The 27,127-nt window shown below is 36.3% G+C and overlaps 1 protein-coding gene across 10 annotated transcripts in view; it reads right to left on the bottom strand.

Moving 5' to 3' along the window:
* Positions 1-27,127, bottom strand: part of MYO3B (myosin IIIB) — a 236,679-nt gene that overhangs the window by 165,517 nt on the left and 44,035 nt on the right. For all 10 annotated transcript variants that reach the window (XM_074548518.1, XM_074548517.1, XM_074548516.1 and 7 more), the window contains 2 exons: positions 24,487-24,632; positions 3,509-3,574 (listed from right to left, as the gene is read on the bottom strand). In XM_074548518.1, the coding sequence (XP_074404619.1) occupies positions 3,509-3,574; positions 24,487-24,632 (212 nt within the window). The remainder of the gene's footprint in view (positions 1-3,508; positions 3,575-24,486; positions 24,633-27,127) is intronic.

Consider the following 27,127-nt stretch of genomic DNA (forward strand, 5'->3'; position numbering starts at 1 on the left):
TCTTTATGTAACATGAACAGAATGTCACTAAACAATTGCTTAAATTGCGAAAAAACTTTATCTGCATTCAGAGAAGTTAAATATAAATGGACCACTTAAAACCTATATAATCTAGATGATCTATCAAGTGAATAACTCAAAGTAGACTCATCAACATGATATTCAGCTTGCTAAGCTGTGTTTAAATTAAGTACAAAAAAGTGAGTTTATCAGCACAAAAAATTATCTTGGACTGTATTTGCAATGTCATTGCTAAAAGTTACATTCTGATGATAAATATGACCATAAATCCTTAAGTTCACATTTTGACTTTATTACTTCCTGAATTTCTTAATTCTTTAATCCCCTCCAGCTCAAGAATGACTAATTAATTCAAAGAACCATAACAGCTCATCATTGGTTAAATAAATTTAGAAGGAAAATGTGTCTCTGGAGATACCACTACTAATTTTAATTAAAATTACCATTTTTTGATGTAATGTAAATAAAAGTTATTGCATTCTTCTGCTACAAGAACATATTAACTCTACTGTTTATCCCTCAAATCAGTCAAGACAAGAAAATTATTTGCCACTGCCGTGGTAGTTTACATGGTCTTACAGGTATAAGTCCTATTGATACATAGATAAAATAAAGGTAATTAATTACTCCTCACATGATGACTGGAGAGCCAAATTTTCATACACAATCACAGCAGTTTAGATGAGGACGCATACATAGAACTTTACTGACCTTATATCAATAAAGTATATATGTGCTGCCTGTATCTTAGTAGACAACAAATACAAAATTAGGCTGCTGCCAGAAATGAGAGCTGAAATTGTGTCTTCTCTGTATTTTTTGAAAACAAAATATCTAACTCGGATTCCCTGTCTTCATTGTAAAAATTCTTATGGGAACAACACATTACAGTCTTCATCTCAAGTCAAGGTCAACAGAGCTGGGAATGGAAACAGATTCACCAAGTTAAAAACCATCTTCATACTCTCAGTTCAGATTTTGTAAACATTGCATCTGAGTAAAATGCTGCTGCAAAATCTTAATCTCTTGAGGTAATAGTATCATAACTAAAAATATAGATTTCATTCCTGAAAAATATATGATCACGATTTTAGCAGCATAAAGATTTACCAACAATGAAACTTCCAGCTCAAGAATGTTGTAAATCACTGGAATATGTTAGAGATCACTTAGAAAAAAATCCCTCTCGAGACAAGGGCATTTCAAGGGATGGCAAAATGGGGTGAAAAAAAACTACAGTGACCAGGTTTGGCAATCTTAGCATGAACAAAATTATTGCATAAACCAAACAGAAATCAAAAGCTTAGCCAAAGCTACATGCTCGGTTTTGGTCAATACAGAGATCTGGTCTGCAACTTGAACAGATAAGCTTGTTATGCAAATGACGTTAGCATCAAGGAGGAGGTAGATAATGAAATCATTCAAAAGCTAACCACTCATCACAAGGGTGACAGAAACATCAGGCAAGGTCCTAACACATGGACAAAAGGCACTATGAAATTTATACAATCACTGCTTTTAATTTATCATAACTAGGTTGTCACAAGGCCGGCATCAACAAATGCATAACTAATGCATATAAATGAGCCAATTATCAGTAATGGCTAAAAGGTTTGCAGTTGTATGATCCAATGTTTCATTATCTAAATTTTTCTAGAAAGTCCACTAACGTAAATCTAAGCCTCCATAAAAACATCCTGTAACCTCTGTATAGTAAGAACTTTACTAACACATGCCCAAGAATAGAACAGTGTCAGAGAGAATTCAATTTCAGTAGTCTCCTAAAGGCAGCTATGGCACAGGGTATTTATTACAATTGTTGCATTTCTCCATAGTAAGAGAACCATGTATGAGTATATTTCCTTACTTCACCATGCACATCACGGTAAAAATGAAAAGCAAGGCTTGAGAACATGCAAAAGTTGATGATGAGGAAGTAATTAAGCAAAACTAAATAATAACCCATATGATTAATAAGATACAATTTCAATATATAAAAACCTCAAAGGACAAGATTAAAAACAAGTTTTGCCACAAAGTATTAACATCTGACTTGTTTTATGAACAGTGCATGTTGAACTAAATAACTGAACAAATGCTAAGAAATGTTTCACAGAGTTTTTTGTATTGTTCCAAGGCTCAGCAGGGACTTCTAAAAGGGAAGACACCAAGAAAGAAAACTTACATAACAATGCTGAAGGTTAATGCACAATGTTCCTGACACAGGAATGCAATCTTATTTACCAGGTGCAGTGACTTTCTAAAGCACAAGTGGAATATAATGCATTAGTGCTGGTCTGCCAGAATATAGACTACAGCCTTTAAATACAATGCAACCAATGGTTTTATATACAGAATTAAATTTATCCACCACTTAGTGAGCCTTGTACTTAAACACTGAATCTGCCATAGATGCCAATGTAGCCTGCTGTGTAAACAAGGACATGCATTATGGAGAATCAGAACTTGGATCAACCTGCTCTAGAGGAATGTACTTCTGCTACCTGCATCGAAGAGATTCTGAGTTACACTGCAGCAATAATAATAACAACATCCTTCTCTCACCTTCCTGTCTGCTTAAAGATCAGCACTGTAAATATCACCATTTTTCACAGATTACTTAATAAAATTTGCATTAGTGTTTTTATTTTCAACTTCTTCTAAAATGGAAAGACATTACTACACAACTAGTTGAAAAAGGTATCAGGTAGGGATATTGTACTCCACAAGTAATTGGATACACCAAGGAACAAAACAAATGCACAAAATGCACATGTGCATATTTACAAACCTATCATGAAAAGTCAGTACTGGCAAGTGATGTTATAGTAGTACTCACCACATTACACAATATGGGCTGTAATTGGTTCCAATGAAATACTGAAGAATATTAAAAATCACTCTTAAAAGTGGCAGCAAGATTTTTGAATGCAATGCTAGCAAGTGCTTAACCATGATTTCCTAGTGTCACTGTAAAAAAGCATATTTGCATATTTTTGTTTGATGACAGCTGCATTCATCATGCTCTCCATACTATTGGTGCTCAAATATATATAGTACCTATATATATATATATATATATATATATATATATATAAAAACCTACTGACCTTACTGACGTGGAAAAAAGGCATTTCTTTTCCTTTTTATCTTTCAAATTCTTATTTTAAATGACCAGCAGTTATTTTCACTAATCGTTTTTTAACTCAACACAAAATTTCAATGGAAAACTGTCAAGGAAATCAGGTATATTTTATAAATCTGTTTCAGGTCCATCAAAATCAAGAGACTCAAATGAAGAAAATTACATAAGAAGATTAAACTGTGCTGTAAGGCTTTTGAAAAGTGAAGCATGGTCTAGTGTTATGAAAAGAAAACTGTAGTTAAAAAACCTGAAAAAGCAGTAACTCCATAAGAAAATTCTGTTTTCAGATTGGCACACATGGGTCTTGCTGAATAAGCTGTTTTAAAAGGAAAAAAAACTCACTGTGAAATGAAATGGTTGAATCCTCTGCACCATTTTTCAGGATGTAGCAAAGTAGGTGGAGGGTTTCTGAAAAACAAAGATTTGAATTTTAAAATGTTAATGCTATCTCACAGATCAAAGATGCTCCTGGTTCCAGCAGGGAGAAAATGATACTTGAGAAAGCAGCAGTTAAATTGTCTATGTGATGCCTTGAGATGCATGTTGGTTTTATCGTGCTGTTGCTTATTCACTGGCAGCTCTCTTTTCTTGTCCTTCTCCTTTTATGTCAATACCTTTGAAGCTGGTAGTCAGTACAGCTCACAATGCACTTCCCAACCTGTCCCTTTCAATTCAGCCTGACTGAAAATGCAATATTAACCTAGACATCAAACTACTTTAACCCTTTGCCCAAGATCACTTATTCTGATCAAAACTTTTAAAGTATGGATAACAATGAGCTGTAGGATTTTCAGTCGGGTTTCAATCTGTATTCAGTTTGGATGACACTGTAAACTCCAGAACTGTTAAAATAGATGCTATTTTTAAATTGACATCTAGCAGACAGTATTTTTATATTAAATAGTAAGACAGCCTTTGTAAAAATTTTTTGACTCTAATACATTCCATGGTAGTTGACATAAAATTCCTTTCCTTTCTGATTTTTACTCTTACAATTTAATTACATAAACATACAAAGCAAGACCTACAGGTCATATTGAGTGAAGCAAATTTTAAGAGGTTCAAATTTAGGAAGACCAACTTACAGCAAGAATTGTTCATAAAATCATATATTATATTCTACCATGTTATCCTCCAGAGGTTTCCTCTGCACCTTAAATTTTGTTAATACTGAAGCCTAATTGAACATTTTAAGATTAAACTTACAGAGGTCTTTGAAACCTTAATGATCTATCTTGTGCTGCATTTGAGGGTCACATATTACTGAACTGTCAGGGAGAAACAATCACAGTAAGACTTCTTCTACAACAGAAACACAATAATACTGTAGATTATATAACAAATCACTTCATTTCTACTGTGGCCACATTCCACAGAATAACATTGCTTGGAAACATCTCACAAAACAAAAATGAAAACAGCATAAGCTACCTAAATCAGTGCTGATTTGCTCAATAGTCAGGAGTTTTTCATGCATATTCGTTGAAAAATTAGTTCCATTGAACAATTACTCTAAAAAATGCAAGCAAATTTGTTCAAAAAAATTGCTGTGGCTTTGTAATAGATGGACCATTTTGTTCATCTCCATTTTTTCAAAACAAATTCAGCCAAAAAATTGCACTGCAACATGACAAGTTTGCTGAAATGACTATCTTATTACCTTTCTTTTTTGCTTCAGAACACTAAAGGAATTTTCTTCATGAAATAAAGAAATCTAGAATGTCTGAGATGTGTATTACTTAGCAAGTTTGTTATTAAAGAAAAAAAGATATGATTGGTTATTTTCAATGACATTAACACTTCATGGTTGCCTCCCCTTTACCAGGCTCATATGTTTATGCACATCTGACAGAATCTGACTTTTTTACAAGTAGAAAAAAAAAAAAGAAGACTATTTCTAGGTGTACTTCTAAGAAAAAAATCCTATATCAAAGAAAGGCAAACTTTAAAAACATTTTTGTCTATAATAAAAATGGTTATCAGCCCAGACATACAGACATCCCACATATGTGACCACTGCAAACAGCTTTAAGAAACAGCCAGCTGGGGTTAGTGTATGTTTCAGTCCTCACATTAAAGGAGTGGTACTCTATCAGACATTCTGGATTCTGATGAACAACCAGCTTCTATTATGCTGTGAAGTGAAGTACAGTGTATTTCCTTTTAGAATTATACTAGCACTGTCTACTGAATATTTACAGGGAAGTTCTGAATTTCGTTGTGAAGTAATTTGCTTTTTCAAAAGCTCAATTACTATTAATGAAATATGCAGTTTTGCCTTTTCTATTCACAATGTTCCAAAAGGTTTTCCAGATGGTAACAATGGTGCTGACAAAAAAGCATATGGGTTTGGAGGCTTTGTTAACAATCTCCCAAGGAACTTTCTGAAAAAAGATGCAGAGATACTTTACATTAATTGCAGATGTTATGATGGAAACAGGTGGAATTTCATCATGGAAGAACAGATCAGCAGAGGACATGTCATTCAGGAAATTCATTTTTACATTTGCAGGTTAATGATTAATGGAGAAGGCCATTTTTAAACCATACACAACATTTTTTATCTAAGAATTACTGAGCTACTAAGCTCTCACTGATAGCTACTCTCTTTGGCTGACCCAAATCAACACAACCAAGGAAGGAAGTATGTTATCTTGATACTTTTGTATTTGTTGATAGAAGATACTATGTTATTCTTAGTGCTTTTGTAGCAAAACCATTCAACTCTGTACTTAGACAACTAAAATTTGATGCTTCAGGTAAACCGTCTGCAAAATGAAGCTGATAAACAAAGTCAGAACCTTAATTCATTAGCATCTGTAAATTACATTGGTTTCCTTTGGTGAAAAACATTAACTACAAAGTGAAAAATCAGTCCATTCTTTTCTGGCATCATGTGAATAAATGACTTCCAGAAGGAGGCACAAGAGCATCAGCTTCCTACCTTCACTTTGCCTAAGACACTAGAAAATGTTTCATGGTGATCCCAGAAAACACCATGGCACCTCCAGAGGGGCACTTCTGCAGTAACGACTCTAAGTTCTAGGGTAATAGGAAAAGGCAGAAATGCAAAGGTAACTCTAAACTTTTTCCATAAGCACGCCCGGTCTTCTGCAGTTTGAAAATAATAATCCATTACGATACCTCTAATTCATATCCTGAGTCATATTTCATTAAAGAGAAAGATAAAACAACTCATTTGCATCATCAGATGCTAAACCACAGAGAAACAACATTTACCTGACCACTTCAGCTCAAGGATCAAACTAGGGCCATTTTGGATTCCAGACTGTGTTAATTCCATTATTTGGAGTTCCTTGGCTTTTGTGTACTTGCACCAGCCAACATCATTGCATTTCAATAACACCTGACTATTTCTGCAGCACTCAAAACACATTCATAGAAGAACTGAAAACCTACCTCTCATTAATTTGCTGACATAACTTAATCTAGTTTTTTAATGTAAAATTAGAACACTCTGCATGCAATCTTTCAATCATTTTTGCCACAAGCTGAAGCACAATACAGTCTTATTTTCTATCATATTTGATGGAAATTGTGAGACATAGATAGGAATATTATTGGGAAAAGCAGCTATAATTGGGTTTGTCTTTTGAAAATGCCCTCTTTTGATGCAAGATGAGTAATCAACCATTTATTTCCCAACTTTGTCTTTTTTCCTTTGGTTCTTTCTATAATTCCTAATTAGTCACAGAACTACATGCTCTATTTCCTTACTCTAATGCACTGCCCTTGTGAGTAGTTTTTCTATCCTTGTATTCAGTGCTTGCCACAGTCTCACTAATGCTGCTTTTCACCAAGAGTTTTGCTTCAGCAAAGAAAGCAGGGTTGAGACTGTACAGGACACCCATACAGGGGAACAATACTCCTTCTAAGGACAAGAAGACATTAGCAAGCTTATCAAGCAAGAGCTGCTGCTGAATTCTGACCGATACACACACAGCTGTATGCTGGAAATATTTTAATCTACACAGCTTTATGTGTTCCCATCATTCAAGCTGCCTCCAAAGTCACTGCCTCCAAAGTCACAGCTGGTGAGGCAAAATTGGTCATTTTACCACAGTAAGGCAAATGATGCAGTCCAGTGAGTACCACTGATCCTTTACAGGTTAAACTGTGAACCTAATTATAGATCATGGACAATAGATATTTGTTGATAATGAGAAAAAATAAATATTTCCATTTATGATAAAATTTTAAAAACACATCTACTATTTTTTAAAGTACTTCAGTAAACATATTCATAAATTTTACCAACAGAAATCACAACAGTGCCCCCAACTACCAAACTGCAACTGATCAACACATCACATTGTTTCTAATGAGAAATTAGCAGATGAACAACCAACAGCTGTCACCACGTACAGGCTCTGACAATCACCACCCCCCATAAGCTGAACTATTCTTCTAGCCAGCTGAAGAGACTCCAGTTCTGTTGACAGTTTCCTAGGTTTATACGCAGCTAGTTTTTACATAAAAATACACCCTTTGGGCATACTTCAAAACACTAAGCGAATAAGATTTCCTTACAAAAGAAAAAGGATTATTTTATTAAAATACATGAATAATTGACAATAACTAATACTAAATAAATTCTCCTACAAGTTTAAAGTCCTGCCACTCCAGAGCAGGACTCTCCACCTTGTGTAATCCTCCAAAACTAACCAGGTAATTCTCAAAAGAGCTCAGAAGATTTCCTGATACACTTGGTTTGTGGCCCATTCAAATTAATAATAGGTGTTCACTGATCTGAAAGAAAATTTCAGGCCCTAAACACTCTCCTATTCATCTGTCTCCTACTAAAGTCCACTGAAGTTCAACTAACTTCCATTAACATATTTCACCAAAGCCCACACAGCAGGAAGCAGTGTACTGTTATCAGCTCTGTGAAGTTAAGATAGAAACTGTAGAAACTTGGAAAAGTGGAGAATCAGTACAAAATAATCCCTGTATATAGAGGCAGGCCTTTGAAGTTGATTTAGGTTGCTTTTTTAGCGGAAAGATATCACCAATCTGAATGCTGTTACATGGAGCCTCCATGGCTGGGAACTACAGCAGCAATTGGCTCAAGAGACCAGGAGATCAGAAAGAACACAGGATTTACAACAAAACTGGAAACTATATCAGAAGCATGGGACTGTGGAAAAATAGCTCCAGGCCCAATGCAATTGTCTGCCAATTGAGTAGTCTAGGGGGATCCAAAGTGCACCAGTCTAGAAACATTTCAGTGCTGCACTTTGTAGCCAATGTCTCATGAAGCAGATTACTATGATTTTCCCAAGTTTGGGCCCACCGTCCCATTACTCCTCACTGGTATTTTCCTTTTCCCTCTTTCAAGCTGAAGTTCAGTCAATGAATCCTTGCTAGCTCCTCTGCTAGAGCTCTTTTTTCCCCTTTGAGAGAGGCATATTTCCCTCAGGTGATAGCAGACCAGGTGTTGAACAGATCATCCCATGGTCAACAAATTTTTCACAATTTTTCCAATTAAACCAGTCTCAGAGCCATGCACTGAGCTGATGGATCTGCCTACTCTTACCAATATTATTCCTTGCTACTGGAAGGATTCACAAAATCACTATCTGTACTCCTGATCCTTCAATCAATTGTCTCAAGGCCCTCAAGTCCCTTTTGACTGCCCTCAGATTTCTGTTTTTTATTTCATCACTGCCAGCTTGAGCAACCAATAACAGACAGCAATTAGAGGTCCTTCCTAGACTGGAAAGTCCTCCAGTAATTTTTCCTGGAGCCCCTAGGGAACACTGGGAAAATGATCTTTGTTCTGTGAAAAGGAAAGATGCAGTACTACTACCTAGGGGAAGTTTGGAGGAAAGGGGGAAGAAGGAGTATGCTCCTGCTGAGTTTGCTCTCCAGACACCTTTTCACCAGCAACTGAGTCACTTCTAAACAGTGTCATCTTCTTTCTCACTCTCCCTCTCCCTTTTCTCTGAGGACTCCTTTTCTTCTGTAAATATCTAATACAAAAGTGTTAACTTGCACTTCGACAACCTCTCTTCTAGAATTATCAAAGCCATATATCTATTCAAATAATGTGTCAGCGCCTTAATTCTAGCAAGGCTGTGCTGCTTTAAACCAAGACCAAAATCTATTGAGGGAAAAGAATTGGTTAAAACCAAGTAGAACACATGACACTGCTGCCTCATTACTGAAACAAAAATATTCTTCTTGCTTAAGTATTTTACTATCTTTTAATTACAGAAACAGAGTTATCTGATATTTCCCCTTCACTGGAATTTTCCATAGGCTATACACAGTTACAGAAATCTGGACTCAATCCAACAGCATATGAGGAATTTATATTGAATAGAAAGTTAAATAGACTGCAGGATTCTAATTACCTGGAAAGGTCAAGGGTAGTAGTAATGCACTTTTTCTAGTAAAAACCAGACTGGATAACTGTTTTCCCTCTCTCAGAAGAGAATGATGCCTATGTAATCTATAACACATAGATACACATTTGCTTCTTTTAGCTTATGTTTTTATATGACTATTAATTTTGCTGCCACTAAGTAGGTGACTTAGCAGATTAACAATGAAATATGGGCTCAGCTGCAAAACAAATTCAAACCCACCAATGAACAAAATATCAACTAGCTCTTTAAAGCACATTTAAATCAAGATTTATTCACAACTCTCCTGCTTATAATAGTTCTGCTTCTAATAGGCAGAAAAATAATGAGCAAAAATAAACGGTAAAAGGTAGTCAGTTCCAGAATTATGCACACTCTCCTTTTGACTGTCAAGATTCACTTTATGTATTGCCAAAAGAGAGGTGCCTCAAGAAGACTAAAAACAGGCTGTCAAAAGAGGCTTTCTAAGAAACCTCCATCACAGGAACAATCTGTGATTCAAAATGCTATGTATCTGATAAACACCACCTTTAAAGTAATGAGTACAGACAGAAAAATGTACTAAGCACTCTAAATTATCTTGAAGGTCAAATAATGACCTTCAGAAAATGTATCAAACCAAATCTCAGTTACGTAATTTTTTTAGTCCATACAAACAGAAAGAAATAGATGAAAAAGTATTGCCAAGTGTTCTGCTTGGAAACATCTGGATTATCTTTGACTTTTTCCCCTGAACATTGCAATTCACAGGCCACTGGTTTCAGTCAGATTTGGCATCTGCAAGGTTTCATTAGCCTTTTTCAGAACCTGACAAGACATCATTTATTTCTGTCATTTATTCTTCAGTTTCCAGTTTCAGTTTCTGGCTTCACTGAGACAGAAACAAGTGTTTCATTTCAGAAATATTTTTGGATGGAGGGGAAAACATACAGCTTTGCATTCCAGTGGTCAAGCTTCCAAGCAAAAATTCAGCATAATTGACTTATAATTGTACTTTGTTATCTCATTTATTCACAGAAGTTTCAGAGAGTTAAAGAGGCACAAGCAAATTAAGAGCAATTGAAACAGGGGAAGCAATAGTAACAATTTTTATTTATAACCAGTTCTCATCTTTAGTGCAATGTAGTATTTTGCTTTTCTATTAAAATTGTTGCTCTGTGAATTTGCAAAGCAGTAGAATGTCAGTTGCCAAAGAAATGAAAATAGCAATACTTCTGTGCCTGACTGAAATACATATGGTGGTGTCTAGACACTACACTTCTGTAGCTGGAATATTAAAATACTGCAATTACACAGCATATTTGTAGAAATTTATGGAGAAGCTAAACACCTTCCTACATCTGAAAGTGAAAATCACACAGATAAATTTAAGGACAATTCCTGAATTATGTGCATTTCACACTCCCACTGTACATTAGCCAGTGGACTGAGTGGGACACCTGCCTGACAGCCCTGCCCAGTGAAGCAGATCCACTCTTGGAAAGCTGAAAGCTGGCTCAAGAAAGACACAGAGGGATCCTACAAACTGTTTCTTTCAAGCATAGGAAGATTGCCAAGGGAAGAACTAGACCATTTGGAGTCTGCCATGGAACAGTGTACCACAGTGTACCAGCAATCTCCTGCTGAGATCTCCCGCTGCCCAGGAGGGCAAAGCAGAGCAAAGGCCCTGTCATGCCATGGTGCCTCTTTTTTCAAAGAGGAAGACACCTTCTCCTTCCATTTCACAAAGGTGAGCATTTTCTTAGTTGAGGCTCTACAGAAGTACAAATAAACCTAACAGTAACCCCACAAAAGAAGTTTATTACCACATGATTATGTGACTGGTACTGAACATGCCATTCAATCACTACACTCAGCAAAAGCAAGCTCTTGAACCCTGCACTTTCTAAGGAATTAAGCATCTTTGTATGTTATGACTCAAAATTTATTACGTTTTTCAGCTTAGTATCATATGAACTGGTATTATTCTGATAGCTCTGCCAGTCTAGTTCAGAAATAAACACTTGCAGAAGGAACACATTAGTTCAAGGTGGCACATTTCCAATGGGCCATTAGGAGAATCATTTTAAATATTCTGAAGCAATAAACCGAATAAATGCTGGAACCTAAAGAAATGTGCAAGATGTGTAAGAGTACCATTTTTTTAAAAAAAGGAATTATCATTTAAGGTAATATGTCTTTTGAGCAAGAAGACTGTGTGTGGAATGAAATGTATTTGTTCCCTCTGCTATTCCATCCAATAAGCTTTATTCTAAAATAGTTGAATTTTTGTCTGTTAAAAAAACCCCTAACCTGTATGGCTTAGGAATACCTGTATATTATATCTAGGGTGAAGACTAATAAACATAGTATACAAGAAACATGAAAAAATTATTCATTACCAAAAAGGTCCCATGACTGCAATTCAAATAAACCCTCTCTTAGGCAGAACTAAATGGCAATAATACAGTGAGACTCATCCCAATAAACCTGTAAAGATGCTAATGTAAATCTCATGTGTTTCTTGAAACAGTTGGACAGGCCATGGAAAATAGTTTGGGGAAAAAATATTGACTCATGTAAGCTGGGGAATCTAGAAAAGGATAAAGGTAGCTAAACCACATGGAAGGTAAGAGCTGCTAATAATGGATGTAATGTGGAGCAAAGCAATTAGTGATGCAAGAAGAAACCAAAAAACAGCTACAGAGAAGATCTATTAAAACATCATGGAATACATGAAGATCAAGAGGGGGAATTTTTTTCTTTTAATGCAAGATTTAATCCTCACTTCATGGTGAATATTCTATGGTAAGCTCTGAAAAGAAGTATCTCCTGGATAAGTTTAAAAATTCAGAGAACGAAGAATTGAAAGAAGCAATGGTAAATGACAGACATAGGACAAGGGAACATTTTGAAGATGGGAAGCAGCTCCTTGGCAAAAGGAAAAAGACAATGCCAAGATTGGGAAAAATATCAAAGCACTAAGAAAGTGAGAAGAAGTAGAAAGAGAAGTAGAAATGAGAGACAAAAAAGATGATAAAGACAAATTAAAATCCCCAAAGGCAAAACTAGGACAGAGAAGTAAAAATACATCTACAATAAAAATAGAGGGTATAAGATGGAAAACAATTCTTCCTTCCTTCCTTCCTTCCTGAACTTCCTCTCAGTAATTAATTACAAGTAACTATGGTGATTACATACTTTTTAACATGACATGAGCACTCAATTTTAAATAACACATAGAATGGCTAAACAAAGAAGAAAATTATACTTTCATAAATGCAGATGTCTGGTTTTGTTGCAATTTAAGACGTTTTCTGTTCTTTTTGTGTCCCCAGACAGCTCAAGTAGATGCTGCCTGCTCTAAAATCTGATGCGTTTGGAAGCTGGCAACAGAACATGGATCATCAACTTGCCCAATGAATCTACCTTATTGTAATTCAAAACATCTTTATCCAGCACTTGTACTAATATGTGAACAGTCTGATAAGAGGGAATCTGATAAAACTATACTGAGAATGAAGAAAATTAGCAGTCACATTTTAGCTAATTTAACCAAACTAAACTGCATAAAGTCAATCCAATCCCTTCAGTCAGCCAAGTAGAAAGATGAAAGATGTTACTACCATTTTTTTCCTAATGCTCTCAGAGACTGTGGTGCTGGATGTCAAAGCAGGGATACCAACTCATTCAAAAGGAGAAATGTTCCTTTCCCCTGTCACCATCCAAGCTACTGAAGAAAGGGTTTGCACAGAAAGAAAAGTGAGCGCTCCCTTTCCCAGAGCATGAGAATTGCTTTGCTGCTTCCTCTGTTCTCACAGACATACCTCTCTATTTTGTTTTTGTAAATACAGCTCTTATTCATGGGATCTCAACATTCATTTGCCAAGTAGATTAAAATGCCAGTCTTCAAGATCTTAGATATCTACTTTGTATCTTAGAGATCTTATATCTTAGAGATAAGCAGGGCCATGCTCAAATTACCTCTAAATTTTTTTTGGATGCACTATAAAAATGCTGACACTTTTTCAATAAAACAAATTAGACCTCTGTAAGAAAAATTACATGTGCCTTGGAAAATTCACTTGGTTTTGATAAGTTTTACCAGGGTTTTTTCAGTCTTCAAACCTTTTATACCTTTTATATCTGTATGCTTTCAATGCAGATTTTTAAGGGTTACTAACAACGCTAGACAAATTAGTCCAGTAATTGTTTATTCAGACTGGCTAAGTAAGTAAACTACCCTGTTTACAACTTAAATTCCTCCTAAAGCCCCTATATGGATGAAGTGAACATTTTTCCCCACAGTACAGACTAACACAGGCTGAAAAGGACCTCAGAAGGTCTCCATTCCATCCTCCTGCTCACAGCAGGACCATTTATGAGTTCAGCTCAGGTTTCTCAAGGCTTTATTTTCTCAGATCTTCACACTTCAAATTCATTTTCAGTCAATTTTCGGTAGGGACTCCTTCGTTACCATGGATTTCACCACTTTGAAACCCAGCCCTTGAACATGGCCATTGCTTTGTATCCCTACCCTCCCAAGATCACATTTAACCATATATAAATACTGAACCTTAGCACAGAACCAACTTACAGGCCATTGCACAGGGCCTTCATCATTATTTACCATTTTCCTCCTCTTCTATTTCCTTTCTCCATTCCCTGCTTGCTATTTCTTCCAACAGCACTGTAACATTTGTGAACCTAGCATTGCAAAGTCATTTATTCTGACTACATTCCAGTTTGTTCACATGTAAAATGTGGCCTCTCTGCAGAGAATGCACTACCTAGAGTCTTGCCAGGGCATTTTTCCTTGGCCTCATGACAGTTGTGGAAACATGCACCTCCTGTAGGAACTCTTGGGAGAAGCTGCAGTACAACAGAAATCTAAACGGCATTTCATGATCATGAAATAAACCCACTAAATAATTATTTCTCCCTGAACACTGGAGTTATAAAGATTTATGACCAATACCTACTCCAATAAATATTTCTTTAAAAATTTTATGAGTTCTAACTTATGACTATATCTCTGATAGGAAAGAAATATAAGCCACTAATTGTTAATAGTAAATGTGCAGATATGTGTAGTGCATTATTACTGCACTAACCTTGAGTAATTATTAAATATACTGCATAAAATCTTAACATTAATCAAACTGATAACTGCAACAAGCAAATCAATACCTTTCAAAGCCCAGATCCTTTTCATCAAATACGTTTGCAAATAGTGTAATTGCTTTTTATTGCATATTTCTGAAAACTACTTTAGAGAGCAAAGCACATAGGCATTTGGTCACTTTTTATTACAAAAAAAATAACCAACACACATTCATTATGATCCTAAGGATAACTACAATCTTGCCAGAACATGGCTAGTACCTAAAAAGTTCACTTTCTCGTTCTTCTGCTTCTATCAGCCAGTGAATAATTCCTTTATAAAAATGAACATCAATATTCTATTTTGAATAGAGAAAGGTATCTGTTTTTCAACTACATCCCATGAAAGTCTCTGGAACTGCAAAATGTACAAGGTGCCTTATTCACACTGCAATACCAAACTATGTGAAGAGATTATCTTTTGTTCATGCAAAAATCTAATTTAATTTACTTGGCTCAATTCATTATAAATGATGTGGGCTACTGAACTCCAATATAAAGCTTATTTTGGAACCCCACAAGGCTAATGGCATGTAATGAAGTTGCACTTCTTAAGGACTGCACTACAAACCAGAACAGAATTTTATATCTTTCCTTCAAATGTTAAATTCTAACTTGTATTTCCAAGGCACAAGTGCAAGAAATTGCCTGTACACCAAGGGCTCTGGAAAAACACTTGTTAAATGCACAATAACTCCACAGAACACAAGACTGTGTTTTGCATGGGCAGCAATCAAGGGATAAAGACACATGCAAAAAAAAAAAAGTTTGACAAGATAAGACATCGCAGGCAAAATATTAAAATTTTATGACTGAAAATTTATAGCTTTGATATGACTTTCAACCAAGACACTGGTCCAAACTTCAAAAAAAAAGCAACTTTTATGCTGTCTCCTCTTTTTCCTCCATGACTGACAGATAAGCTTTATCACCATTTCCTATAAATACCTCTCACTAAAATTTAGTCACACACACAAGAGACTGTATGGTCTGAGTAAGCTGCCAGTCAGCATTACAGTTCTGACACCACAGAACGTTCCAATCAGAAAGCAATTAAAAAGGGGAGTACAGGTTTTCTACCATGCAACAAAACTTTGATTCAAACATCACCTTTTCCAAATCCACTGCAAAAAACCAAACACCTCTCTGGACTAAGCACAAAGATGGTTATCATGTGGCACAACCACAAGGTAAGGTAGGCAGACTGTGGATGTTTGATAGTTGGGAAGTCTCACTCATCCAGTATTTTCCTCTGGCAGCACTGAATACAAGTCTCTTGTGAAACTCGACTTTAATGCAGAGCTCCCCTCAAAGAAATTCAGTGTGGGAATATCATTTGTCCTCCACTGTGGGTAAATCCTATGCCCAAAAATAACATCGTGCTATTCGCAGCCTTTGTATGCAGTTGCAATACTTGGTATTTGGGGGCCACAAAAAGGAATCAATAAGGAAATAAATTTTCCTTCTTTCCAGTATTTAGAGAATTTAGCACAGTAATGAAGGCTTTCTTTGCCTGCGGCTGTTTCATAGGAAAAAATGGGGGTGAAAAAGGAAAAAACCCCAAAAACCCACAGGAGTTTACACAATTTAAATCCTGAAGGATCATTTTTAAATGGAAGCAGAGTGCAATTTTAACAGACCCTAAGTAGTCTGCTTCATGAATGTTCGCTTAATACCAGACCATGACATTCTTAAAATTTCAAGCAGGGAAACCTGCTCTGGTTACCTTGGTGATAAACTGAAGACAAAATAGCACATAATTGTTGCTGATGTCACTGCTCCCAATTGTTTCCAAGGTTACAGAGTACCTCAAATAATTGTGATGTTTCATTTCTAGACTGTATTTGAAGCCCATTTTCTGTACCCAGTAAATTGTTTAGTACTGCAGGTAATCTATCTAAACCTTATCTATTAAGTATCAGCAGCCTCTCAGCAACCTATGGTAACAATGTAGGCTTATATGTTGAAAATAGAGCTACCTAGTTGTTTGCTGAGCAACTTGACTCCTAGACTATCTTAATTATTTTTATCCTAAGAAATCTATCTCTATAACAATGTATATCAATCAATCATAAAAAAATACCTGAAGATTAAATGTCTCAGGGCAATGCAATATTACATGTGAGCTATCTACCTCAAAGGAAGCTATACCCTGGGGTAAATAGTGGAAAATTGGTTGTAGCAATTGTGAGATTTTCTCACAATCTTCAAACCCATTTTAAATGCAGAGCACAAGTCTTTTGCTGCACTAGAAATAAAAAGCAGCCATGCTACATCTTTTCCATTGCAACCTCCACTTCACTGTGCACCACAGCATGAATCTCCTTAAAAATCAGTATATGCTCTGTGTAAGGATTACACTGACAGTATTACTGCCAAAAGACAACTACAGACAATGCTGTTAACTACTGTCGTCCTGTCGAGAAACAGGGAGCAGTTTTCAAAGCACACTAAAACAAACATAATTTTAGTCTACAATAATAAAAGCAAGATTGGCTAGGTCAGCTCTATCCCCTAAATCTGACTGAAACATATTTCAAATCCTCACTTCTGAAGGAGACAACAGTAGATGTCCATCTCCCACCTCTCCTCCTGCTGGATGTGCCTTTCATCACATGATTGCTCTCAGACTGCAAGGCTTGACCTTGTCAGCAAGAAATTTTCCACTAGAGCAAAACAAAATGGCATTCACAGTATCTTAGCAGTCTGTTATTACTTATGCAATGGATTTTGAAAAGTAATAATTTACTTTAGAAACTGGATGACTAAAACAGTTTATGTGCATTTAATGCACAAAATTAACTGCATATGGAGTCACTAAAAACATCTGTCAGGCATCTCAGTTTCTACCGAGAGGGTTTAGAGGCAGTTGAGGGCAACATGGAGAGTAACACAGGGCATCAGAAGTGATTATTTTTTACTTGCTCAGAAAATGGTTGAGAGCTGAGCACATTTATTTTCACAATTATTCGAGTTTCCTGATGAACTCATTTCAGCTGCGTACATTTTAGCTCCTCTGTGTTCTAGAACAACTATACTGGCAGGAAACATTTGGTGAGAGTCTCTTTTAAATAAGCACCAAAGAACATACCTATAAAACAGTACCCTTCTATTCATGAGAAAGCCAGTTGGAGGAGAGACTCTTAACGAATCAAAAATCAGAAACAGACTGTGCAGGCAAAGTCCTCCTTAATAGCTAAAACAGTAAATGCTTACAACAGACTATTCAACAGCAAGGCACAGAGCACAAATTACAATTACTTGCTGAAATTAGGTATGAATATATATGAACAAAGAGTGCACTTGCAAAATCAAATTCTATCTGTAAATGACTTACAAAAAGGAAGAGAAAGACAAAATCAATGAGAAACAGGCAGTTGTAGATAAGTTATGTGATAACTGGACAGTTAAAGGAAGGAAAGGAGGGAAATTGGACCAAGATGATTTAATTTTAGGGCTAATTCCCTACTGTCTTATGTAATATATAAAAATACTTATAATATTCTACCACTTTCTCAAATATATTAAAATGTCATAAGATAAATGGAAAACAGACCCCATTTTGCTATGATATAGCTGCTAACTGCATACACTTCAATTTCTAGATCTACTGCCAGACTTAAAAGCCCAGTTATAAATGCTTACTTGGAACAGTCTTAGAAATTGCTCTCTGCTTCTTAAATAAAGATGATATAACGAAGGTAAAAGTACTACAATGTAGTCATTACTCTGTTAAACCCTGGCACAAATCTATTTGAATCTGATATTTAAACCCAAGGATGCATTTGACGTTTTATCAATTCATATACCTGTTAGGAATGAATTAGTAATGAGTAAGTCCTGTACATCCTTATAAGGGCAGAGCTCTTGCCCTGAAGTCTTTTGGCACTGCATACTCTGAGACAGTGACAGTAACAAAAGTAAAATATCTTCTCCTCTTAGCCCAAAACTGTTTCCCTGTTGACTTAACACATGTACTGCCAAATCACAGAAACATCCACATACCTACATCCCCCACTAGAGGGGTACTGCAGGGGTAAAAATGGTCCAGTCCCATTCAACATCTTCATTAATGATGAGACAGTGCACCCTCAGCAAGTTTGCATGTTCCACCTGTGAGGAATGGCTGATACACCACAGGGTTGTGCTGCCATCCAAAGGGAAGGAACCTCAGCAGGCTGGAGATACAGCAAACAGGAGCCTCAGAAGTTCAGCAGAAGCTGTGCAGAGCCCTGCAGCAGTATTTTCTGGGGGCTGACCACCAGAAAAGCAGCCTTGCACCACAGGAACTGGGGGTTCCAGTGGGCACTGGGGTGAACATGAGCCAGTTCTGTGCCCTCGTGGTAACAAAGGCTGCTGGAGCCCTGGGCTGCCTTAGGAGGGGGTGGGCAGTGGGCTCAGACAGGGGACCCTGCCTTGCTGCCAGCCCTGCCGAGGCCACGTGCAGAGCACTGTGCAGCTCTGGCCTCCAGCAGCAGAGGCACAAAGCTACTGGAGAGAGTCCAGCAGCAGTCACTGAGACTGATCTGGGGACTGGGGCACCTCTCACAGGAGGAGAGGTTGAGACAGGCAGGATGGTTTAGCACAGAAAAGAGAAAGCTCAAAAAGGGTATTATCAATATAGAAATTCATGAAGGGAGAGAGTAAAGAAAACCGAGCCAGGCTCATTTCAGTGGTGCCCAGTGACAGCACAAGAGTTGATGTGCACACGCTGAAAAACAGAAGGTTCAACCTGAACATCAGGAAACATTTCTTCACTGTAAGAGTGACTGAGAACTCGCACAGGTTGCCCAGACAAGTTGTTGAGTCTCCATCCTTGCAGATACCCAAAGTTGTATGGATACTGTCCTGGGCAATCTGCTACAGATAACTCAGGTTGAGCAGGACAGCTGGACAAAATGACCTCCAGACATCCCTTCCAACCTCAACCATTCTGTGATTCTATGGAAGAAAATACAGCCAAGCGCACAGACTTTCTGACATTTTCAAAAACATATCAATGCTTCACTTGCTGTGAAACCAGTGATCCTGAACTCTTTGGAAAAAAAAATAAATGCAGAATGGAGATTTAAAGCATTGTAACAGAAATAAAACACAAAAAGCTTATTGGAAATTCCACTAGCTAGCCAACAACACATTTGAGGACTTAAATAATTTTGAAAATCTAGACATATTTCACTGGGTTGAGATTGTATGAGAAGTCTGTAGCCTCCTGAAGAATTAGTAGTGGTCTTTCCAATGTCTAGTCACAGACCCATCCCTTTTTTTCACCTAGAGATACACTATTCTTGAACGGCTTTGCTATTCATATCCCAGCTAAGGAGAATCCCAAGGACATTTAGTTCTCCTCACTAAACGTAACATGCCACCTTACATTTTAATTATTTGGAATTTTCTATAAAACTACAATCACAAAATAATGGGGGTCCAGTGTATCAGACAATAAAATAGTGTTTCAAAGGCAGCTTATTCCTCAGACAATTAAACACAGCCTTTACAAACATCAGGATGCCCTACCTATAACCATAGGCAGAATCTGATTTTCTGAAGCAGATTAGTCACATTGCTGCAACTGCACATTCCTATTCAGAAATAAACAACATTATGCTCTGAAACTTCTATTCCTGATGTCAAATTATTTACCATAAGACTATTTTCAGCATATTCCTTTAATTACTTTAAACACTTCATATTAAGTAACTGCAATTCTATTAATTCTTTTGGATTTTGTTTTACAAAAACAACCAACTCTCAGCTATATTGTCCTACAACGCACGCTTGTGTTTCTTTACCACTCCAAGCAACAGCAATAAAAGTGTATGCTACATGATATATCAGGATCATGTCAATACCAGTGCAGATGGCAAAATTACAGAAAAGTTGGAATATAAGAGGCTGCAATATGAAAGGCTGTGTTAGAAAATGTTAGTATTTCAAATGTCCCCACAATGGATCTTGGCTGTTCAGATGGATGAAACTACCTGCAGTACACCAGATGCCTCACAGGTATACACCAGAGCAAGGTGAAGGTGCAATGGGCTGTACCACAGTCTATCTACTGAAGTTACATTCTATTGTCTATTCTCTTGACATGATCATACCTTAAAAATGACAGTAACTGAGTACTCTTGAAGAATTTCTTTGGATTTTATTTACCAACATAAAAGGTGGGTGTATGGCGGCACAGAAAGTACAAAGATACTGCCTATGTACAAACTACCATGAAGCTGAAGTTGCAATGAGGTAGGAGGAAGTTTGATCCTGCTGGATGCAAGTCAGCTGCTGAAGCAGTCAAGCATCAGTAAATTCAAACTAATAAGTACTCCCAAGAGCTATAAGTCTCAACACAGTACAACACAAGTTAAAAACTGCACCATTCAATGACTCTTCACAAGCTCAATTCCATTCCACTCCTGGCTATTTAACATGAATTAATGAAGCATAATAATTTTAAATGAAATTTCACTTAATTCTTAGATTTTGTGAGTTAGAAAATCAAATAGCCATTTTTTATCACCAATCAATTTTAAAACAGGTGCCTTCCACTGCTCTCAGAAGAACACTTGAGTGATAGACATGAGTGAAGAATTTGGGTTAATTCCTGTTAGTGTCAGCTGTCAGTGTAGCCTAGAAAAATTGCTCTTTACCATGTCCCTATAAAAAGACTTTCTATACAGAGACAAATCCTGAAAAGCAGGATCTTTGCAACATTATCTGAAATCCTCACTTTACACTAGTACATACACCCCCATCCACTCTTTCCAGACTACAATATACCATTTTTATTTCCTCTTTGCCACACGATTTTTTATAGCCATTACTTTTCAAAATTTCAATTAATTGCCAGTGATTTGTCATGACACCCTAAGAGATAGTACTGAGATAATGTAACATTTCTCACAAGATAACATAGTTTGAAGAATTTATGGACCTATTTTACTTTAAAAAGCTTAGGTGTAATGGTATTTGAGAATCTTTCATTTTGTAATATTTTTGCCAAAAGCGACACACTTAAGTAGTGACAGCAGATGGAAGAGGTTAAAAGTATCAACTCCCAAATTACCAACTTTGCTAGGCCACCTTCCTTTCATAATTTAGACCCTTCTGTTGGAGATTTGAAAATATATTCTAGGCAGATGACACGTTAACAGAATAATTTCATGGTTCAGTGTCCTCGCAGTATGATTTATCTCTTATCTCTAGGCACTGGAGGTCCCTTTTCAGGAGATTTATTAGTTAGATCCAAGAATCCATTTTGATGGGAGAGAATATGTGCATTACTGCAAAACAGAACCTTAACATTTGCTCTAAGATAATGTCTCCTTCTCATTAGTTTTAAGAAAAGTCCCATGCATGTGCCATCACAACTGTTTCTAAGATACTGCACCTTCATACAACAAAATGTTCATGAATGAAAGAAGTTTTCTTATTGGCATTAATCCAGGAACTTGTACCCCCTGCTCATCTAAACCTACATAATATACATAGAAATAAGGTCCAGAGTCTAATGAAACATCTGATGTAAAAATTAACTAGCATTTTCTTTTTCACTCCACTTTTGCTATCGGATATTTGCTGCAGACAAATTTTGTAGGACAAGAAAAGTTTAACCATGGGAAGTTGCTTAAACATCTGGTTCACAGCTCAGGCCATATTATCAAAAGAATAAAGCTAATACTTCAATACCTTAAAAAAACCATTATGTTTTCAAAAACACTTAGCATGCAGCATCTCCTGTTGTGAAACACTAGTCAGGCTTTGAGGGAAGTGCAGCACAGTGGGATCACTTTCTTTCTTAAGCCCAAGTTTAAGTACTTGGTGATTTCTGAGGGTTCACTTGTCCTCTAGAAATACTTTGTTGAGATAAATTCAGTCCCCAATCATATTTTATGTTGCTTGACCCAATGATAGAAAACCTGAATTTAAATGGGCATAAGACACCTCCTCTTCCCACAATGCCTGGTCCAAATTACATAATGGAGCATGAACCTGGAAGCAGTTCAGTTTAACAGAAGTCCTTGACTTGAGTTCTACACAAGAAGATATCTCCAAAGATTTTGAGGGTATCCAACTGCTCTGACTGCCAGTACAAAACTATTCATCTAATGGTTGATTCAAATCCCATAAAGTTGAAAGACTCATTGATTTAAATTATACTCATTTCAGAATAAGGTCTAGCTCTGATGCTCACTATGTTGAAATTCAATGCCAAGGCTAAAAGCACAATTGCCTCTCACTAGAAAAAAAGTGAAACTAAATGACTAAACTGACATAGAAACTTGACCATTTGAGAATGGAAGAAGTCTACAGAAACACACACAGACATTTCTTATGCCATCCAGCACTCATCACAGTTCACATCATCTAATAAGAATGTATAGTTAGAAGCAGCAAGGCTAAAGCTCATATAATGCACAGCAGAGGAAAATATCTCAACTTAAAAACTTATAATAGTCTATTTGGTAAATATACACATTATTTGATTAATCAGATCGATAATTCACTTTTGTTTTGCTATGTCACACAGAGATGCAACAGCACATAGAGAAATAGGTAATCTGTAGACAGAAATCAAAGACTCCACATGCTCTCTTTTTTGTATCTTCCTATTGCTTGCTCTTATTTTTGGTATCACTTCTGCCCTCTTAAACTGTTTTGAGCACTGATAAAAATTTTGAATATTGTTTTAGTAATCTGAAGCCTTCCTTGCCTTAACTGCCCAGATACATTTTACACTCATGAAAAGGCAAGAAGATCAACTGCTGCTTCAGTATAAATAATTTTGGAGAGTGGTGGTAGTTCATGTCTGAGCTGGGGAGAAGGAGATAACTGTATGAGCCAGAACTCAGCACAACTGCATCTGCATATAAATAGACTTAATCAGAAATGCAAATTGCAATCAGATGAAATTTTAAAAGCCTATGATAACTGTGTAGATAACAAAAGGTCAAATACTTGTATTGCTGAAGGTTTTAAACTGTTAAGTCAGTGGTGATTCTTCATTAGCCAAAATGTGGAAAACACTAGTACATGCCAGCCTAATCAATGATGGACAATTTCTATATTTCCTCTATTATTACAACTGTTCTGTTGCTAAACTCTAGTTCACACTGTCAATCTCACTTATTCAAGAAGACTCAGTGAAGTGAAAACAAATGAAATCAAATATAGACAGTATGAAATAATACAGCTAATTTACATGACTATATATAGAAAGGAATTTATATCCCTTTTCATATCTAATCTAATATAATTCATATTGGATTGTCCATGGATGACAAACTAAATCTTCAAATTTTAACATCCTCAGGTAAATGAAAAAATAAATTATGACTACAGTTTGCTGCCAGATTGCTTCATAGTACTGTCAAAATTGTATGTTTTTCTTTTACAGTAAAACAAGCCCAAGGCTAAGGAATAATATTTGAAATAATTCTTTAACAAATAATGTTAAATAAACAAATGTTGGCTTCTCCATTTGAAATAAACATTTTCATCAGCAGTAGGTAAGAAAAGTTCTGTTGGAAGGAAGGTACCTGGATATGATATGATTTTATATTCTAAGATTAAAATAAAATAAATAAATCTTTATCATTTCAAGGAGTTCTAAATAAAAATTATTGTAGAAGACAGACTGAAAAAAAAAATCTTTAACATTACAGATTTTTATTGTCTTTTTGCAGAAGAGATTCTTAGGATTTTAAGCACAAACATTTGCCAAATAGTTCTCGTTTGAGTAGACTGCCTTGCAACAAACTAGTGAGCGAAGAGAGCCATCTAGTGCCATACCTTGGAATTTTAAAAAGGGTTTTCACCGGATGCATGTCAAATAAAGGAGGGTCTCCATCCCCCAGCTCAATAGCTGTTATTCCCAAGGACCACACGTCACACCGAGCATCATATGAGTAGTCATACTGCTGCTCACAAGCAATGACCTATCAGAGGAGAAGCAGAGAAACCAACGCTTTAATCTCATTTGTAACTCCTGTCATCCAATATAGCATGAAAGTACTTTTTTGAGTCAAGTCTAAAATGCCATGCAGCTATCAAATCCACATCATTTTTGCCTGTATATACCAGACAAAAGAATCATCACAAAAAGGTAACAGCAAATTAGAACTTCTCTTTCGTTTGTTTTCTTTAAAAACAATCTCTTTCTTTTTTTAAAAAAATACATTAAGCTCCATGGAATGCTTCAAATATCTATACAAAGAACATCAATAACAAATTCTTTTTTGAAAGAATGACTTACAGGGACCTATTATAATAGCAGAGAACCTTATTGCTGTTATTCTTATTAACTTCCATGACCATTCATGAGGATAGACTGATTTGCACTGCTGGTTTTTAGATAAGGATATTCCATCAGAAATTTCTGCCCTATTTTGTTGTTGTTTGTTTTCTGTTTTGTTTTGCACTACTGCATTTGAGTAGTTTAAAAAAATCTTAGGTAGAAAACCATGTACCTTGTCTAAGAAAAATGGAAGCAAGCAGGAATCTCTCCTTGGATATCAGAACTGTTTTACATCACAGACTTAATGCACACTTCCGGCCAACTCACTGATCACATTCTAATACACTAACTATTCATGTCAGCTGAATCTAAATGCCAGATTCAAATCAAAGTTTAAATTCAGCCCTTATCTTTACAAAGGGATGACACAAAAATTGCAGCTTCACTGCAATAAAATCATAATTTTATTATAATTTGGAATTGTGTCTCAAGTTTGTCTTCCCAAATCTCATCAATTAAACAATTACTTTAAAATAATTTGTTGGATCCTGGCATATTGCTAGTAAAAGCTATGAGAAAAACCATGGAAGTTTATAAAGTATCTTTAATAATTTGTACTTAAGATAAAAATAACATGTCCTAGGGTGGCTGTACTGTATTACTTCTCCATTCCTGTATTAGGGCTCCAGCTTGGGACAACACTTTGCACAGATTGCAACATGCAAGTCAGCAACGGGAATAGCTGCTGGCAGAGTCACCTGTTATAAGAAAACCTTTCCTGGAGAAGCTGCTGATTCCATCCTAAGCTCTAAGTTACTTTCTCCATAAACTGCACCTAACAACAGCATTCCTGACCCTGGTAGTGATTCTATCCAACATGCCCATAGAAATTCTGTCTCTTATTTGGGACTCATGACCCCACTGTAGTGCACTCATCATTTATTATATCAGAATAGAAATTGGGGTGTTGAACACAGTTCAAATAATACTGAAGTGTTTGGGGGTGGAGGAGGTTTGCATTAAAGTTTCACATCAGTTAATTCCTTTTCTTTGCCTAGGGCAAATCAGCCAAAAAAAACGAAGACGCTTTCAAATTTTTTATCAATGTTTTGACAAGTGTTAAGATAACTTCTTCTCCTCAATTTTTTCAGTTACTATTCCAGAGAAAAGGAAAAAATGAAAGTCACGACCACAAAATAGGATTCCAAGATTTTTTCCTTCAACTTGAAGAGGCAAAGCTTTGTTAGTTAATCTGGTTTTTCAAAATTGTCACACAAAGATCATTTCTCCATCTCCCTTCTCTTCATCAGCAATGCCACACACATAGCTGGTCTCCCACATTCAAAGATATCATGATCTTTTCTTACGAGAACATCACAATTGCTTCTAACTACAGCACCATGACAAACTTTGCTGTACATCTTGGTCTTACAAGGTTTGACAAACTACACTAATAAGTCCTAGTAATACATCTTCACAGTGTATTACCTACCAAAGAGAAAGGACTGTATAACACATCTTTGTGTCTTCTGCTCCACACCTAACCAATACACCTCCAGTACATGGCAGTATAATGACACTATGGCAAAATACTGCCATTCTAACCCAGAGGAATTGGACACCATTAGATTCTCCTCCATTCTATTATAGAGGCTATGGTGATTATTTTAGAAAAAATATTCCCCTTAATATATATTCTTTTATAAAAGACCTTCAGCCAGTGGACCATACGAACCAGTATGTTTTAGACCATTAGCTTGACAATGGTGAGATTAGCCTCACAGAAAAGATACAAATTAACTACTGTCTTCATCCAGCATGCAGAATGTACATGCATGTAACAATCACTTCAGTTGGAAATGAGTATTCCATTTCTGTGGAACTTATTATTAGAATCTTGCCAATTTATGTACCCCTTGCAGAAATGCAGATGCAACCAATTTCAATTTTTAAAACACAAATCAAAATTTTCAGTTTTTTCCTTGATGAAAGGTGTGCATCAGCAGTTTGCTTAATGTTCTGGCAAGAGAGTGCAGTAGAGCACACTCTCTTGCAATATGAAGGAGAGAGTGTTCTTTAAGTCACAGTTTACAAGCCAGCCAAGTCCTCAGGAATGCCCCAGTCCTGTATTGCCTAGAAAACCAATGCTACTCCCTGCAGAGCAAAAATCTCTAAGAGACAAATCCAAAAGGGGCT

Source organism: Zonotrichia albicollis, chromosome 10 (assembly GCF_047830755.1).
Source record: "Zonotrichia albicollis isolate bZonAlb1 chromosome 10, bZonAlb1.hap1, whole genome shotgun sequence".
Lineage (NCBI taxonomy): Eukaryota > Metazoa > Chordata > Aves > Passeriformes > Passerellidae > Zonotrichia > Zonotrichia albicollis.